General features: G+C 61.4%; 1 protein-coding gene across 4 annotated transcripts in view; it reads left to right on the forward strand.

Moving 5' to 3' along the window:
• TNRC18 (trinucleotide repeat containing 18) overlaps window positions 1-15,199 on the forward strand; it is a 78,094-nt gene that overhangs the window by 31,549 nt on the left and 31,346 nt on the right. For all 4 annotated transcript variants that reach the window (XM_037057889.1, XM_037057891.1, XM_037057890.1 and 1 more), the window contains 11 exons: window positions 600-702; window positions 987-1,192; window positions 1,478-1,624; window positions 2,060-2,250; window positions 3,540-3,972; window positions 5,061-6,059; window positions 10,040-10,215; window positions 10,714-10,850; window positions 11,056-11,184; window positions 13,057-13,228; window positions 14,583-14,943. In XM_037057889.1, coding sequence (XP_036913784.1) covers window positions 600-702; window positions 987-1,192; window positions 1,478-1,624; window positions 2,060-2,250; window positions 3,540-3,972; window positions 5,061-6,059; window positions 10,040-10,215; window positions 10,714-10,850; window positions 11,056-11,184; window positions 13,057-13,228; window positions 14,583-14,943 — 3,054 coding nt within the window. The remainder of the gene's footprint in view (window positions 1-599; window positions 703-986; window positions 1,193-1,477; window positions 1,625-2,059; window positions 2,251-3,539; window positions 3,973-5,060; window positions 6,060-10,039; window positions 10,216-10,713; window positions 10,851-11,055; window positions 11,185-13,056; window positions 13,229-14,582; window positions 14,944-15,199) is intronic.

The raw sequence follows: 15,199 nt of genomic DNA on the forward strand, positions 1-15,199 counted from the left end.
TGAAGTTGAACCAGCCCCGGGTGGGGGTGCCAGCTGGGCATCAGGGCAGGGACGGGCACACCAGGTGGCAGCTCCCCCTCGCCCCACGTGGTTAGTGTTCTCTGGTTTTATTTTTCTGTCTGGGTTTTTAAAACGTTAGCCACGTGTCTACAACATACAGAACTGTGTGGGGACCTCAGTGTGGCAGCTGATTATCGCCTGTGACCAGGGTCTGGCTGTGCTTCTGACCGGCGGTCACTGTTTTGGGTTGTGGTTTCCTTCCACCTTGACCTCCCTGCCCCACCCCCACCCGAATGTGCCCAGCTGACGATAAAGTAGTAGGTAGTGTTAGTGAACGCCACACGGCCTCACGCCACATTACTACGTGATTGGTTTTCCGATTGACTGTGCCACCCAGCTCCCTGTGCGAGGTACAGAGGGCCTGCTGGGCGGTGATGGGGCAGTGCTTCCTGGCCCCGAGGCTGCCTGGCAGGGTTCGGAGGCGCCGGTGCCTCCTGAGGGCAGGCCTTCCAGGGGAAAGGGGCTGTCCAGACATACGGGGCTCTGGGGGGTCCTGGGGGGCCATGCACTGGGGCTCACTGTCTGCCCGTCTCCTGCAGGGCATGGCCGGGCTGACGAGGACTGCGGGGACGAGCGGGCCCGGCACCGAGAGGAACGGCTGCTGGGGGCGCGGCTGGACCGGGACCAGGAGAAGCTGCTCAGGTGAGGGCTTCCGGGTGGCAGGGCCTGGGGGTCTGGAAGCCCCTCTGCTGTGGCGGGTGACTGGGACGACCTTTGATGGGCGTGACCCCTGACCCTGGGTGGGGACCCTGCTGGGCCCTGCAGCCTCTCTCCTGGGGACAGCCTTGGGGTCCTTCTCTGACTCTGAGCGTGCTCTGTGGCCTGGGTGCAGTGTTGTCCTGCGGGCGGTGTGGTGTCCACAGGTCACTTGGGGCAGTGTTCCCAGGGCTGTCCGGGCCACTGCTGACGCCTCTGTTTCCTTCCAGAGAAAGCAAGGAGCTGGCTGACCTGGCCCGGCTGCACCCTGCCAGCTGTGCTGCCAACGGCCTGAACCCCAATCTCATGGTCACCGGGGGCCCGTCGCTGGCAGGCTCTGGTCGCTGGTCCGCCGACCCTGCAGCCCACCTGGCTGCTCATCCCTGGCTGCCCCGGTCGGGCAGCGCGCCCATGTGGCTGGCTGGGCACCCCTACGGTGAGTGGGTGGTTTCTCCCTTAGCCGGGGCCCGCCTCCTCTGCTCCGTGCTCCAGCCCGCACTTGTCCAGGGGGCGTCACAACAGCACCCGCCCGTGGGTTCTCGGCTGTAGGCCTGTTCGTGGGACGGGCTCCCGTGGGCAGCTGTGGGCGTCCACGATGCAGTCAGCCAGCTCTCACCCCTTGGCTTCCTGCATGGCCCCTAGCGTTGGGGTCTGGGGGGTGGGCAGGGGAGGGGCCTGACCTGAGGTCCCCGTTGCTGACTCGGGCCTGGGTCTCTCCTAGGCTTGGGTCCCCCCTCTCTGCACCAGGGTATGGCACCCGCTTTCCCGCCCAGCCTGGGGGGCTCCCTGCCATCAGCCTACCAGTTTGTCAGGGACCCCCAGTCAGGCCAGCTGGTGGTCATTCCCAGTGATCACCTGCCTCACTTTGGTAAGTGGGGGTGGAGGGCCTCCTGGGGGGGCGGGGGGCGGGGGACAGGTCCCATCCAGCAGAACTGGTGGCAGGCGGCCTGGGGCTCAGAGAGGACTGTGGTGTCCGCCCGTGGTTTCCACATGTGACAGATCCACAGGGGTCCTTGTGATAAGCTGCTCTTCCCCGAAACCATGTGGAGAACCAGAGCAAGGCCACCCTGGGGGGTATGGACCCCCACAGTTGCCCCCATCTCTCGGAATCCACTCTGCAGGGAGGAGTCAGGGAAGGCGTTGGGAGCCCCCAGGTTGGCACGCTCTAGCTGGGAGGCGCGGGGGCCACCCAGGTCGGGTGTGGCCGGGGTCCTGTGTCGAAGTCCCCTCCCTGGCTCAGCCTGCCCAGCTGCACAGCGGGGCGGCGGGCAGCGCAGCAGCTCACTGTGTGTGTCCCCCACAGCGGAGCTGATGGAGCGGGCCGCCGTGCCGCCGCTCTGGCCCGCCCTGTACCCGCCGGGCCGCAGCTCCCTGCACCACGCCCACCAGCTGCAGCTCTTCTCCCAGCAGCACTTTCTGCGGCAGCAGGAGCTGCTGTACCTGCAGCAGCAGGCGGCCCAGGCCCTGGAGCTGCAGAGGAACGCCCAGCTGGTGGTGAGTCGGGGTGGAGCCGGCACGGGGGAAGGGGGGGTGCCTCGGGGGCGGCAGATTCCCCTCCTCCTATTGATGGTGGGGCACGTGGAGCAGAAACTCCAAAAAGTTTGGGACTGTGGGGAAGGGAAGACGAGAGAGGCCGGTGGTCAGGGAGGGTTTCGTGGAGGAGGTGACATTGACCTGGAGACCTGGAGGAGTCCTCCTGGCAGAGGGCGCTGTGTGAGTGAGGCCAGAGGTGGACAGAGCTGGGCGGGGCTGGGGTATAGGGAGCAGTGGGGACACTGAGGCAGGAGAGGTGATCTTGTGAGCGGGGGAGGTGTGGATGGGGCAGTGAAGGGGTCCCAGCGGGCTCCTGCCGTGTCCTGAGCCCAGCCTGTCCGGGCTGCCTACTTAATGGCCCTGGGCTGCCCTCTAAGGCTGGGGTTGGCCTCTTACGTCCACGTTCCCTAATCCCCTGACATAGCAGGAGACTGCGGCGTCCCTCCGTGCGGCCATCCTGCCTCCTTGAAGGCATGGATGCCTGCCCTCTGCCCAGCCTTGTCCGTCCTCCGTGGGCAGTAGTGCTCAAGAGCAGTTGGCAGAGGGGCACACGCGGCAGGTGCCCCCCAGCTTTGAGCCTCAGCGCTCTCGCACGGGGCTGTGTGCCTTGCCAGTGGCCTTGCCTTTCTGGGTTCCAGGACCCTCCCCTGGAAGAGGAAGGTGCCAGTCACCCCTGTGCCATCGGGGCTGTTCAGTGAGGGTGAATGCTCACGCGTGGCTGTGGCTCGGAGCGATTCTCCCAGTCCCTGGGCCATCTGGCCCCGGCAAGCCCTGGCTGCCCCGAACCCTGTTCCTTCTGGCTCCTCAAAAGTCATCAGAGGCAGGGGGAGGCCCCCTGCCCGCCTTGAGGGGTTTGGAGACCCAAGTGTGAGGGGCAGGGGTGCGCTGAGCAGGCAGTGAGTTTTCCGTGCTGGTAGCCATCTGAGTGCCTGGAAGGTCCCCGGAGCAGGGTGGCTCCTTCATCTCAGGGGCTTCGCCTCTGCTCTGGTCCTCCCAACCCCCCAACTCTGAGGGTCTCACCAGGGCTGGGGTCTGGACCATCCCCCAGCTCTGCTGCTGGGGTTCTCTAAGGAATGCTGTGCTTGTTACATGCCTGCAGGGACAGAATGTCTGCCTCAGGCTTGGGGTGGCAAGGACGGCCTGTCTGTACCCGGCCCCTGACTGGGGTGGTTCTCTGGGAGCTGGGGGATGCTTGGGGACAGGGTGATGTGTCCTGCTGTGCTGACTGCGCCTGCTGGCCCCCTCCCCAGCAGGAGCGGCTGAAGGCCCAGGAGCACCGGGTGGAGCTAGAGGAGAAAGTCAGCAAGCGGAGCCTGGAGACCACGGGCAAGGCCAGCCTGGCCGCTGCGGGCCCTGGGCTGCTACCTCGGAAGCCCCCTGGCCTGGCCACCGGCCCTACGGGCAGTTATGGCAAGGCCGTGAGCCCATCACCATCTCCCCGAGCTTCCCCTGTGCCCGCCCTGAAGGCCAAAGTCATCCAGAAGCTGGAGGACGTGGCCAAGCCACCACCCGCCTACTCCTACCCTGCCACCCCCAGCTCCCACCCCACCAGCCCGCCTCCTGCCTCCCCACCGCCCACACCTGGCATCACCCGCAAGGAGGAGGCACCCGAGAACGTGGTGGAGAAGAAGGACTTGGAGCTGGAGAAGGAAGCCACCAGTCCCTTCCAGGCCTTGTTCTCAGGTAGGAGCGTGTCTGAGGCCCAGGGGCTGCGTGTGGCCCTGCAGCCTCGCCCCACCTGGGCGCTCGCGTTTTAGCGTACAGTCCCCACGTCTCTGGGAGTCCCTGCTGCACACCGTGGAGTGAACACGGGAGCCCCTCCGCAGTGGCCGTGTCAGGGAAGTGGGCGGACTGTAGGTCTGCTTCAGAGGGCCTCTGTCGAGCGCTGGGCAAAGAGAGCGCTGGGCAAAGAGAGCGTAGTAGGGGCTAAGGTGTCACGTGGGTGACGGCACTGCAGGGACCCCCGTTCTGGGCTATGGCCCCCCCCCAGCTCTGCACACCAGTTCTTCCCCTGGCCCGTGTCAGTGGGGACGTGCAGTAGGTGGCGTGCGTGGGCCTGAGGCCTGTGGTCATCCTCCCTGGTGGCTAGGAGTGGGGGCTTCCCCAGGGGGACCCCTTGGGTGTGAATTTAGATTCCGCAGCCAGGATGCTGTGTGATCTTGGGCAAGGAGCTGCCCCTCTCTGGGAGATTTGGCGCCCCACTGATGTCCAGCGCTGAGCACAGGCCTGGCCCTGTGCGTCTGTCCTGCCCTCTGCCCCGTCTGATTTTTGTGCAGCCCCTGCCGCTGGCCGGCTCCCGGTGGGGCTTTGGGGCACCACAGAGAGTCGGGCTCCTGCCATCCTGTGGGTGAAAAAGTGGGGAAGCAGCATTGCACGCTATTAATTTTTGAGCAGCTTGGTGCCTCAGTCTGCTTTCAGAGGGTGGGGCAGGTGATTCTTGGGGAAAGGAGGCCGGGCAGGCACAAGCTGGGCGCCACCGTTTGGGATCTGAGGAGGCATTCGCTCCTGGACCAGCCTTGCACTGGGAGTGGGGTGGGAGGGGCTCGAGAAAACGCCAACTGTGGCTCCTGCCTGTGAGTCTGAAGACCGTGGGGACAGGACGGTGGCCTGTCCTCCCGCGGGGTCCCTCTGATGCTGCGTAGACGAGACCCCGGAGAGCAGAGAGGGGGGCTCTCGATCTGTTCCCGCTGGTGGGTGGGTGTTGGTGGGGACACAGGGGTGGCGGACGAGGCAGGAGGAGGGGCCTCGCTGACGCTCCGTGTCCTTGGCAGATATCCCGCCCAGGTACCCGTTCCCAGGCCTGCCGCCACACTATGGGAGGCCCTACCCGTTCCTGCTGCAGCCCACGGCGGCCGCCGACGCCGACGGCCTGGCCCCCGACGTGCCACTGCCGGCTGATGGGCCTGAGCGCCTGGTGCTCTCGCCCGAAGACAAGCCCATTCGCTTGTCCCCCTCCAAGATCCCAGAGCCGCTGCGGGAGGGCCCAGACGGAGAGCCGCTGGTGGAGCGGGAGGTGAAGGCGGAGGTGGAGGACGTGGACGAAGGCTCTGCGGAGCTGCCCTCCCTGGAGTCCCCACTGGCACTGCGCCCCGAGGACGCCATGGTGGCCCGGAGCCCTGCGGGCGGCTGCGGAGGTGGCCTGCCGGAGGTTCCGGTGCTGGGCGCCGGTGGGCAGGGGGCCGAGGAGTCCTCCAGGTGCCTGGACTTTGCTGAGAGGGCAGAAGCGCCAGTGGACTCGCCAGGCCGGATGGTGTCCTGCATAGCTGCCCCGGACTCTGGGGGGCAGCTGACCCCGGAGACGCTGGTTGAGGCTAAGGAGGAGCCCATGGAGGTGCCCGTGGCTGTGCCTGTGGCTGTGCCCGTGGCTGCAGCCGAGGCGGAGGCAGTGCCGGAGGAGGCCCTGGCGCAGGGGACAACGAGCGAGCCACGGCCCAGCCTAGAGTTAGGAGACTGCGACGTGCCCTCTGGGGAGGGCCTGGAGGCCCAGGAGGCCGAGCCCACGCCCAGCAGTGCCTGCTTCCTGGAAGAGGAGGGCTCCGATCAGTTCTCGCCCGGCCTGGAGGACCCGCTGGCCGGCATGAATGCCTTGGCGGCGGCTGCAGAGCTACCCCAGGCTAGGACTTTGCCCTCCCCGGGTGCTGGAGCCCAGGCCCTAGAGCCTCTGGAGGCCGCGCAAAGCCTGGTCCTGGAGCATAGCTTCCTGCAGGGCATCACCCTGCTGAGCGAGATCGCCGAGCTGGAGCTGGAGAAACGGAGCCAGGAGCTGGGAGGTGAGCTGCTCTGGGTGGTGGGTCCGTGTGAGTCTGGTTCTAAAGAAGTTTTTTAAGATTGTATTTATTATTTTTAGACAGAGAAGAAGGGAGGGAGAAAGAGAAGGAGAGAAACACCAGTGTGTGGTTGCCTCTTGCACACACCCCATCGGGGACCTGGCCTGCAACCCAGCATGTGCCCTGACTGGGAATCGAACCAGCGACCTTTTGGTTCAAAGGCTGGCACTCAGGCCAGAGCCACACCCACCAAGGCCCCCCCAAATTTTTTTTAAGAACGTTTAAAATTTTTGAAAACACTTAGGGTATGGTTTACTCATAACTTCCTAACAGCGTTGGCAAAACACACGCGACACCTTTCTTCAGGTGCTCAGGGAAGTGTGTTGTGGACTTCCGAGTTGTTTGGCCAGTCTGTGGGGCTGCTTAGTGATGAAATTGCTCCTTGTTCTCTTGGGGAGTTTTGTATTAGCAGGGACAGAAATGCATTTTAACTGGATTAGGAAAAGGCAGGTGATTCATTGGCTTACAGAACCAGGTGCAGAAGCAGCTAGGCAACAGTTTCAGGTCTGGCTGTATCCAGGCACTCAGACCAGTCATCAGGCATTTCCTTTCCTCCCACCCTCATCCCTGTCCCTCTCTGTCCTGTTGCTCCACTGTTCTCGCAGTGGGCTTCATTCAAGGCAGGCCCACTGTTCTTAATGCAGTGGGGGGGATACTTGTCCCTGGCCCATGGGCTTCTGGTAGCTCTAGCAAAGATGTCACAATTCATTCTTATTGTTTCTCTGGGGGTTCATGCGTTTTGCAAAAGCAAACGCTGCAGCTCAGGAGAGGGCCTGGACCAGACTGATCATGCTCCACCCTTGATGGGGTGTCACTTCCTGAGTATGGGGGGGCCTCCGAGGAAGTGGGGTGCTGTCTGCAGAAGGGGCAGTGGATCGGGGCTGGGCACAAAATCCGTGGTGCTCCACACAGAAAAGTCGGGGCACTTCAAGAAACGCGTGAAGGGGTCAGACACCGCCTTGCCGCCCACGCTCGGCAGCACGGCGGGGAGGAGGGGCCCTGGCGAGGGCCGTGGAGGAGTTCATGATGGCGTTGCCAGTATGGGGTGTATTTCCTCTGGAACTGTTTCTACACACATTTCTAAAATTAAGACTGTTTTGTAAACAGTGCTCTGTAAGCTGCCCTTTTCACTTAGGGTATTCTTTACTACCCGTTTTTTGATTTTCTAAAAACACTGTCAGTGTTTTTGATTGAAGACATTTGTGTCTTTTAAAATGTTTTTTTGGACCTGGCTGGTGTGGCTCAGTGGATCGAGCCCCGGCCTGTGAATGGAAAAGTCGCCGGTTAGATTCCTGGTCAGGGCACGTGCCTGGGTTGCTGGCCAGCTCCCCAGTAGGGGCGCGCAAGATGTCTCTTGCACAATGATGTCTCCCTCCCTTCCTCTCTCTCTAAAAGTAAATAAATAAAAATAAAGTCTTAAAAAGTGTACTAGAAAAATAATAAAACATTTTTTAAGGGACTGCCCAGTTTTCTGGCCCTGGAAGGCCCCAGCCTTCCATGGTCGAGTCCTGGATTGTCAGGCTTTTTTTCCTTTTGCCTTTTGTTTCCTTCTTTTCTTTCTGCTGTTGTAAGTAAGGCGATGTCTTCCCTTGAAGAAAACCTTTGCCTGTGCTTCGGCTTTCCCTGGTGGTGTACTCCCGGGGGCAGAGTTGCTGGGGCAGAGCAAGGCCACGTTTGCAAGGCTTTGTCGCGGTCGTGGCCAGTGGCTCCCCAGAAGCTGGGACGGGAGGCGTCCTGCCCCCTGCAGGCGCGTTTGGGCTGTTTTCCTGAAGCTCCTTTTTGCTTTCGTTCACATGACTTGGGATAAGAAAACTATTTTTTCAGAGGACAGAGCAAACTCTTTTGATCCTACCAATGTGTTTTTTGTGTTTTTTTTGCCTGGGGGGAACGCAGAAAGCCCAGGGTGCCTGGGTGAAAGAGGGGCTGAGGAGGGTCCCCCAGTTTGGGGGCTGCTGCCCACTTTTGTCCCTTTCCACCCTCCTCCTCATTTTCTGTTTGGGGCTGCACCTGTTCTCACTCGACAAGTGCTCAGTAAGCACCTGCTGCATCCCCGGCGTTGTTTGGCTGCCGGGGCCTGGCAGCCTTGTGAGGCCCTTGGTGCTGCCTGGTGGTGTTGGGTGGTGGGAGCAGACCCTGGGAAGAGCACAGGGAAGGGCGGGCTCAGTGGGGGTGGCCAGGGAAGCCCCTCTTGATGCGGGTGCCTGAGGAAGGTGAGGGAGGAACACGGTTCTAGGAAAGCCATTGGGGCTGCAAGAACAGCTAGTGCAAAGGCCCTGAGGTGACAGTGCCTGGCACTGGCAGGCTGGAACAAGAGCGTGGAGGCCGGGGGTCGGAGCGGTGTGGGCGGGGCCCATCCCAGGGGACTTTCTCTTGAAGGTGCTCTTGACCTGGGGTGAAAGAATCAGACTTAGGCAGGACGGTTGTTGGGGCTGTGAGGACAGGGAGACCCTGGGGAGGCCCACCCAGGCCGGGGGGTGGGGGTGGTGCGGAGGTGGAGGAGCAGGCTGAGGCAGAGCCAGCAGGCCCTGCGGACAGGGACAGGCTGGACGTGGTGTGGAGAGACGATCCAGGGGCTGGGCGTTTTTGAGCTGGGGAAGTGGCGGAGGCAAGTTTCAGAGAAACCAGCTGTTGGTTTGTTGGTTTGGACACTGACCTCACCTGTAGCATTGCTGTGGGTGGGGGGCTGGAAAGTGTGCCTGTGGGCAGGGGTGGGGCGTGGGGTCCTGGCGGGTCCCTCTTCCCTGAGGCCAGGTTGGGGTTATGGAGCACAGCTCGCTCATGTTTCCCTGGGGAGCTGGGCAGTGAACGGTCCTCGGCACAAGCAGGTGCAGCCTTCCCTTGGCCACCCACACTGAGCGAACGGGTGGGGGCGGGGCTGGTGGGCTGGCCATCCAGCCTTTGCAACAGACCCTGGGGGTTCTGGCCCTGGGTCACCTCCTCCTTAGCAAAGCCACGGGGGGGTTGTCTCCCAGTCCCGGAGGCCAGAAGTCTGAGACCCGGCTGTGGGCAGGGCTGGTTTCTCTGAGGCTGCTCTCCTTGGCGTGTAGATGGCGTCTTCTCCGAGACCTCACGTGGTCGTTCCTCTGTGTGGTTGTGTTCTGACCTCCTCTTACAAGGACGTAATCATATTGGATTAGGGCCACCATGAGGACTTCACTTTAACTTAATCACATTTTTCCAGACTGTCCCCAAATGAGGTCACGTTCTAAGGTCCTGGGGTTCAGGCTTCAACATGTGGCTTTGTTGGGGGGCAGGTCATCCCGCAGCAGCTGGCACCAGAGCTATCCAGGCCGCCGAGGGCTCTGGGTCCCGAGAGCCCCAGCTAGACCGCGGTGTGGGAGGGTGAGGGGGGTGCCAAAGCCGCGCCTCGGCCCCCTCCTCTGTCCCAGAGCAGCCTCACCCACCAACGCAGGATCCTGCTGGGGCCTTGCGGCGTGCTCCACAGGCGTCCCCATAGGGCGGGCCATGTGCTTCACCATGATGGTACCTGTGGGAGCTGATGGGGTTCACCACGTGGTTTCCTCACTTCCATCAGGACAGAGAGGGCCACACCAGGGGCCGTCCCTGAGCCGAGACAGGGCTCATGGCGAGCACTACTGACACCTAGTGGGTGAAGGCGGGACGGCTAAGCATCCCACCAGGGAGCAGGGACAGTGCCCCAGACTGAGAGGCCCTGAACTTGCTGCGTAATTAGGGAATCAGTTCTACGGAGCTGTATACACTGGGAGGAAACAGGCATGTGAAATGGTCACAAAGATGGACCATATGTTATGTCACAGAGAAAACATTCAACTAAATGCACGTTAATCTGGGCTGCTTTCCCCTCCCGACTGGTGGCCCCGGGGGGTTGGCCGCAGGGTCAAACAGTCCGGTCCCCAGGGAGCACAGGTGAGGTGGGCGGCTCACCTGCCTCCTGTCTGCAGGTGCGGAGCCGGGCGTGGCTGTGCGGCCCTCCCTGGAGAGCCTGCTGGCCGCCAGCAGCCACATGCTGAAGGAGGTGCTGGACAGCCCCTTTGCCGACCCGCTCAAGAACCTGCGGCTTCCGCGGGAGCTGAACCCCAACAAGAAGTACAGCTGGATGCAGAGGAAGGAGGAGCGGGTGAGGCGTCCTGGGCCCGGGTTTTTCTGCCTCTGGCCAGTGTGGTGGGGGCGGAGACGGCCCCCCTGCCCAGGTGTCACCTTGCCTGGGGCATGGCTGGCTTCGGAGCTGGAAGGGGGGCCGGATCTGAACTCACACCTGAACTGACTTGCTGGGTGGTCCTGGGGAAATTCTTTCTTTTTTCTGGGTCTCAGTTTCCTCTTGGACAGCATATCAGGGTGTGTCCTGGGGGCAGCAGGTGATGAGTCGGAAAGAGAGCCCTGGCTGTGCCCTCACTGCTGGGGGCAGACTGCGGGCAGTGGCCTCCTCTGCACCCCTCCCCCGTCTGCGAGAGAGCATGTGCTGTGCCCAGGGCCACAGTTGGTAGTGGCAGAGATGCGACTCGAGCTGGGTGCCGGGTCATGGCCGTGAAGCCTGGCCATGGCCTAGATGACCAGCGCCCGGCCGGGCCGAGGGAGCAGGTGGGCCTTGGCGTCCTCACCGCCTCTCTCCCCACAGATGTTCGCCATGAAGTCGCCCTTGGACAGCATGGACGCCGTGGAGCTGGACTTCCGCATGCGGCTGGCCGAGGTGCAGCGGCGCTACAAGGAGAAGCAGCGCGAGCTGCTGAAGCTGCAGAGGCGCCGTGAATCCGAGTGAGTGCGCACCCCGCCCCGCGGCACGGCCGGGCCCTAGCAGGGCGCCCCCTCGTCGGCTCTGTAGGCGCTGGCGCTCAGTAGGTCCGCTGTGGTAGGCCGGCAGAGGTGTGTGAGGACCCGAGTGATGTGGGCGCATCGTGTGTCTCTTCTCCGTGCCCCCTCCACCCCTCAGTTCACAGCCAAGCGTGTGATTCTTTTTAAGGGACAGGCGCGAGGATCCCCATAGAAGCTTGGCACGCAGAGGCCCTGGCAGGCCGCGGAAACGGACCCACGCCCTGAGCGCCCTGTCGCCCCCCCGCAAGAGAGGGAAGAGCCGCAACAGTAGCGGAAAGTAAGGCTGGCCCCTCGGTGGGTCGGGAACTGGCACAGAGCTCGGCGGGGAGGAGCACGGGCCGCGCAGGGCCTGTGTCTGGGCGCGGGACCCCGCGTCCCCTGTGCTCTGACCCGCCCGATTTGGCAGCTCTCAGGCAGCCCGGAGGGTGAGCCAGGCGAGTGGCGGATCAGACAGGCAGGCTCACCCAGCCAGGACTGAGCGGGCGGGTGGCCCCAGGGAGAGGTTCCTGGGCGTCACCTTAGCACTTCTTTCACCTGTCATCCTGCCGAGCCCACGTTCTCTGTGGCGATGGACCAGCTCCCACGCTTCTCCGCGCACCTCCTCATCCTGTGGGGTGGGCTCCCAGTCCATGCTGGACACTCGGTGCTCTCCGTGCTGGATGGTGGCATTCCCAGGTCCACCTGGCCTGGCCTGACCTGCTGGCTCATCATGCCTGAGCCTGCTCCCTGTGACCTGGGGCTGTCTCCTTCGGGGACAAACTCCTTAAGTGGCAGCAGAAGTTAGGTGTGGCCCCTCTGGAGGTCCTGAATGCTGGCTGGAATGAGAACTTTTCCTCCAGGCTGGGGTCTTCTCTGGGGGTTGGGAGCAGCAAGCGCTGAACGAGGCGATCAGAGGAAGGGGTGGACTGGGCCTCAGCCTGCCGCATCCGTGCAGGTGATGATGCCAGGTGGCCCAGCGCTTGGCTTGAGGAGGCAGAGGGGCCCGGGGGGTGTCTTCAAAAGGCACAGAAGAATCAGTGGGGCTGCCGCCAGTCTTCTAAGGAGAAGACAACCCCAAGGGCCTCCACAGCTTGCATTTAAAGTTCCTGGATGTTCCACGTTGAGGAGAAGGATAGAGGAAGAAGTACGCCATCACCAACCATGGGGTTAGGGACAGCGGCCCCGGGGAGGGGAGCGGGGGCCGGGCCAGCCAGTGCACACAGGCCTGCGGGTTAGGGACGTGGACCCTGGAGCGGGTTGCACTTCCTGTTTTTGAGCCCCAGCTCCAGCCTGGTGGTAACCTTGGGCCAGGTGTTGGCTTTTTTAAAAAAAGATTTTATTTGTTTATCTTTAGAGGGGAAGGGAAGGAGAGGAGAGAAACATCAGTGTGTGGTTGCCTCTGGTGTGTCCCCTGCTGGGAACTGGCCTGCAACCCAGGCATGTGCCCCGACTGGGGGTCGAACTGCCTTCGTGTGGTTCGAAGGCCCGTGCTCAAGCCACTGAGCTACGCCAGCCAGGGCCAGGTGTTAGCTTTTACAAGCCTCAGACTCCTCAGCTATGAAAAATAGTACGTAGAACGAAAAGCATTGTTTCGTGGCTAAAATGGAAAGCAGTAGTGTGGAAGGAGACAAATAGCAAGCACCGGGTAGACAGCTAGATGCTTTTGTTACCGTTACTGGTGAGGGTTTAGTTTAGAGGAGCCAAGAGAAGAAGCCCTCAGTGAGACCATGTCCCGGCTGCTTACACTCCCAGAGGTCTGCAGACCGACCCGTGGCTCTTTCTTCAGAGAAGCACTTGATCTTAGTCGTCCTCCCGTGCTGATGGATTTCCTTGGCATTTCTGATCCTGGTTCTTGGCACGTTTTGGTAAAGAGGCATCTGACCGTGGAAAGCTGTGCGTGTGAGCGTGTGTGAAGGGCTATGGGAGAGAAGAGGCGGCCGGCAGAGGACATTGCCTCGGAGGGGGTTCCCTTCTTTCCCATTAAACTCTCTTTCTGCCTCATTCACAAGTATCCCAGGATCCCAGCACCATAGTTTCACAGGACCCGTCTCCCCAGACTCGTCGCTGTGCTTCGACACCCAGAGCCCGCCATTCAGGGCCCTGAGGGCGGACCCCGGGCCCTTGAGTCCTGCCTGGACAGGGTGCTGACCAGCGGTGCCTCTGGTTGCAGGCTGAGCAGCAAGCCCCTGCTGACATCGGATGCCTATGAGCCGGGAGCGGGGATGAGGAAGAGACCCAAGGGGCCAGAGGAGGAGCACGAAGCCCCAGTGGGAACTGGGAGAGCTAGGGGAAGGAGCCAGCCTTGGGACGAGCACGATGCCCCGACAGACTTCATGAGCCAGGTGGGTAACCTCGTCTTCCAGGCGTGCCGCTGGCACGCGCTGGAGTTTTGGCGGGGTGTGGAGTTCACACTCCCTTTGCCAGTCTGTTGGCCTGCTGCTGCACGGAAACTGTAGGGACAGTTGCCTTACTTCCTCCAACCTGCCTTACTGCACAGAGGAGGGAAACGATGGCCCAGAGGAGCTCAGATACTTGGCAAAGTAACACAGCCGCAGGCAGAGCCCAGACTGAAAGCCGCATCCCCTGCGTGTGCTGCATGACCGACCCTCTGCTGACGCCAAGAAGACAGACTGTGCAATCACACTGTTAAATGACAGTTTAACGACAGTTTAAACGATTGTTTAACGAGCAGCTTCACCATTCTGTAGTTCTAAGAAACAAGGGCTTGATGCCATTGTGATTTCCTCTGTGACTCTCCAGAGGTAATGGGGTGAGAGCCAGCTCCTTGATTTTTCCTTATTTCTGCCGAGCATTGAAATCATCCACCTAAAGCCCCCATTTCTAAGTAATGACATACCTCGTCATCCCTCCTTGTAAAGCTTTGTGCGAAGGGGCTGTTTTGGTTGCTCTTACCACCAGGGGGAAGTACCCACGTAAGGGCCCAGTGGCAGGGGAGAAGCCAGTTCGTACACTGGGACCCTTTATACTCTCAAACTTTGAGGCGCACTTTTGTTGCTGAAATGACACTGTTTTCCTTGCCCAACTTTTTCCTCCTTGTAAAGTGTTACCCGATCACAGAAAATGGGGATAAAATGTGCAAACGAGGGGCATTAGTGGCTTCAAAACCGCACATTTCATTTCCACAACAAATGAACTACAGCTGACGAGAGGGAAACCAGCGATTTAATCTTTGAAATCGCTAATCTTTCTGCCTCAGCATCCAAGGCACGCTCCAGGCATTTTCTTGGCAGCTTCAGCCCCTGTGGTTGGATGGGCCCATTTAGGCCTCTGCATCGGCTGCCGGAGGTGGCTGAGATGAGCAGATCAGCTGGGCTCTGATCTGGGTGTCGGAGCTCAGTTCCCTGCCTGCTCCCTTGGTCCAGCTGGCTTCTCCCAGTCGTTGGCAGCACTGTTTACTTAAAGCGCTTCCCTGGGAGGCACCAGATAGCAGCACGGAGGGCCAGGGTGGAGATCCCGTGCCAGCGATCTTTATCACCGTAGTAATAGCGGTTGGATAAGTGGTCCGCGTGCCTTATCTCAGTTCATCTGCAGAGTGACCTTCGGGTGCCCAAGCACAGGTATCCCCCTTTTATAGACTGAGGCAGGGAGGACTGGAGTCGGGCTCCTCAGAGCTTCTGCTCTGAGCCCCACTACCCGGCCTGGTCCAATGACCTAACCTGGGACTTCCCTTTCCAGCTAAAGATTAAGAAGAAGAAGATGGCCAGTGACCAGGAGCAGCTGGCGAGCAAGCTGGACAAAGCCCTCTCCCTCACCAAGCAGGACAAGCTGAAGTCCCCCTTCAAGTTTTCAGACAGTTCTGGGGGGAAATCCAAGCTGGGCGGGGGCTGCGGCAGGTACTTGACGCCTTATGACAGCCTGCTGGGCAAGGACCGGAAGGCGCTGACCAAAGGCCTCAGCCTGTCTCTGAAAGCCTCCCGAGATGGTAAACACAAACGGGCCGCCAAAGCCAGGAAGATGGAGGCAGGCTTCAAGGCCAGAGGCCCACCCAAGTTGGCCCACTCCCCGTTCGCCTCGGAAGTGAGCAGCTACTCGTACAGTAAGTAGCCGAGGCCGCACTGCCTGCAGGCCGCTACTTCTCTCCTTCGTGTTTCTGTCCCTCTGAAGTCTCTCTTCTGTCTTGCACTGGCTCCAGGCCGGAAGTGGGTCCGCCTGGGGCGGAAGTACTTGCATTGGCCGGCGCCATATTAGCTGGGCGCCGCTGATTGGTGGCGGGAGCGGAAGTCCGCCTGCCCTCTTGGCTCGCGTTGTCGAAGCCCGCAGTGTGGAGGTTTTGTGCCACTGAGTTTTGGAGG

This window comes from Sturnira hondurensis, unplaced genomic scaffold (assembly GCF_014824575.4).
Source record: "Sturnira hondurensis isolate 20B ecotype Veracruz unplaced genomic scaffold, ASM1482457v3 Scaffold0009733, whole genome shotgun sequence".
NCBI lineage: Eukaryota > Metazoa > Chordata > Mammalia > Chiroptera > Phyllostomidae > Sturnira > Sturnira hondurensis.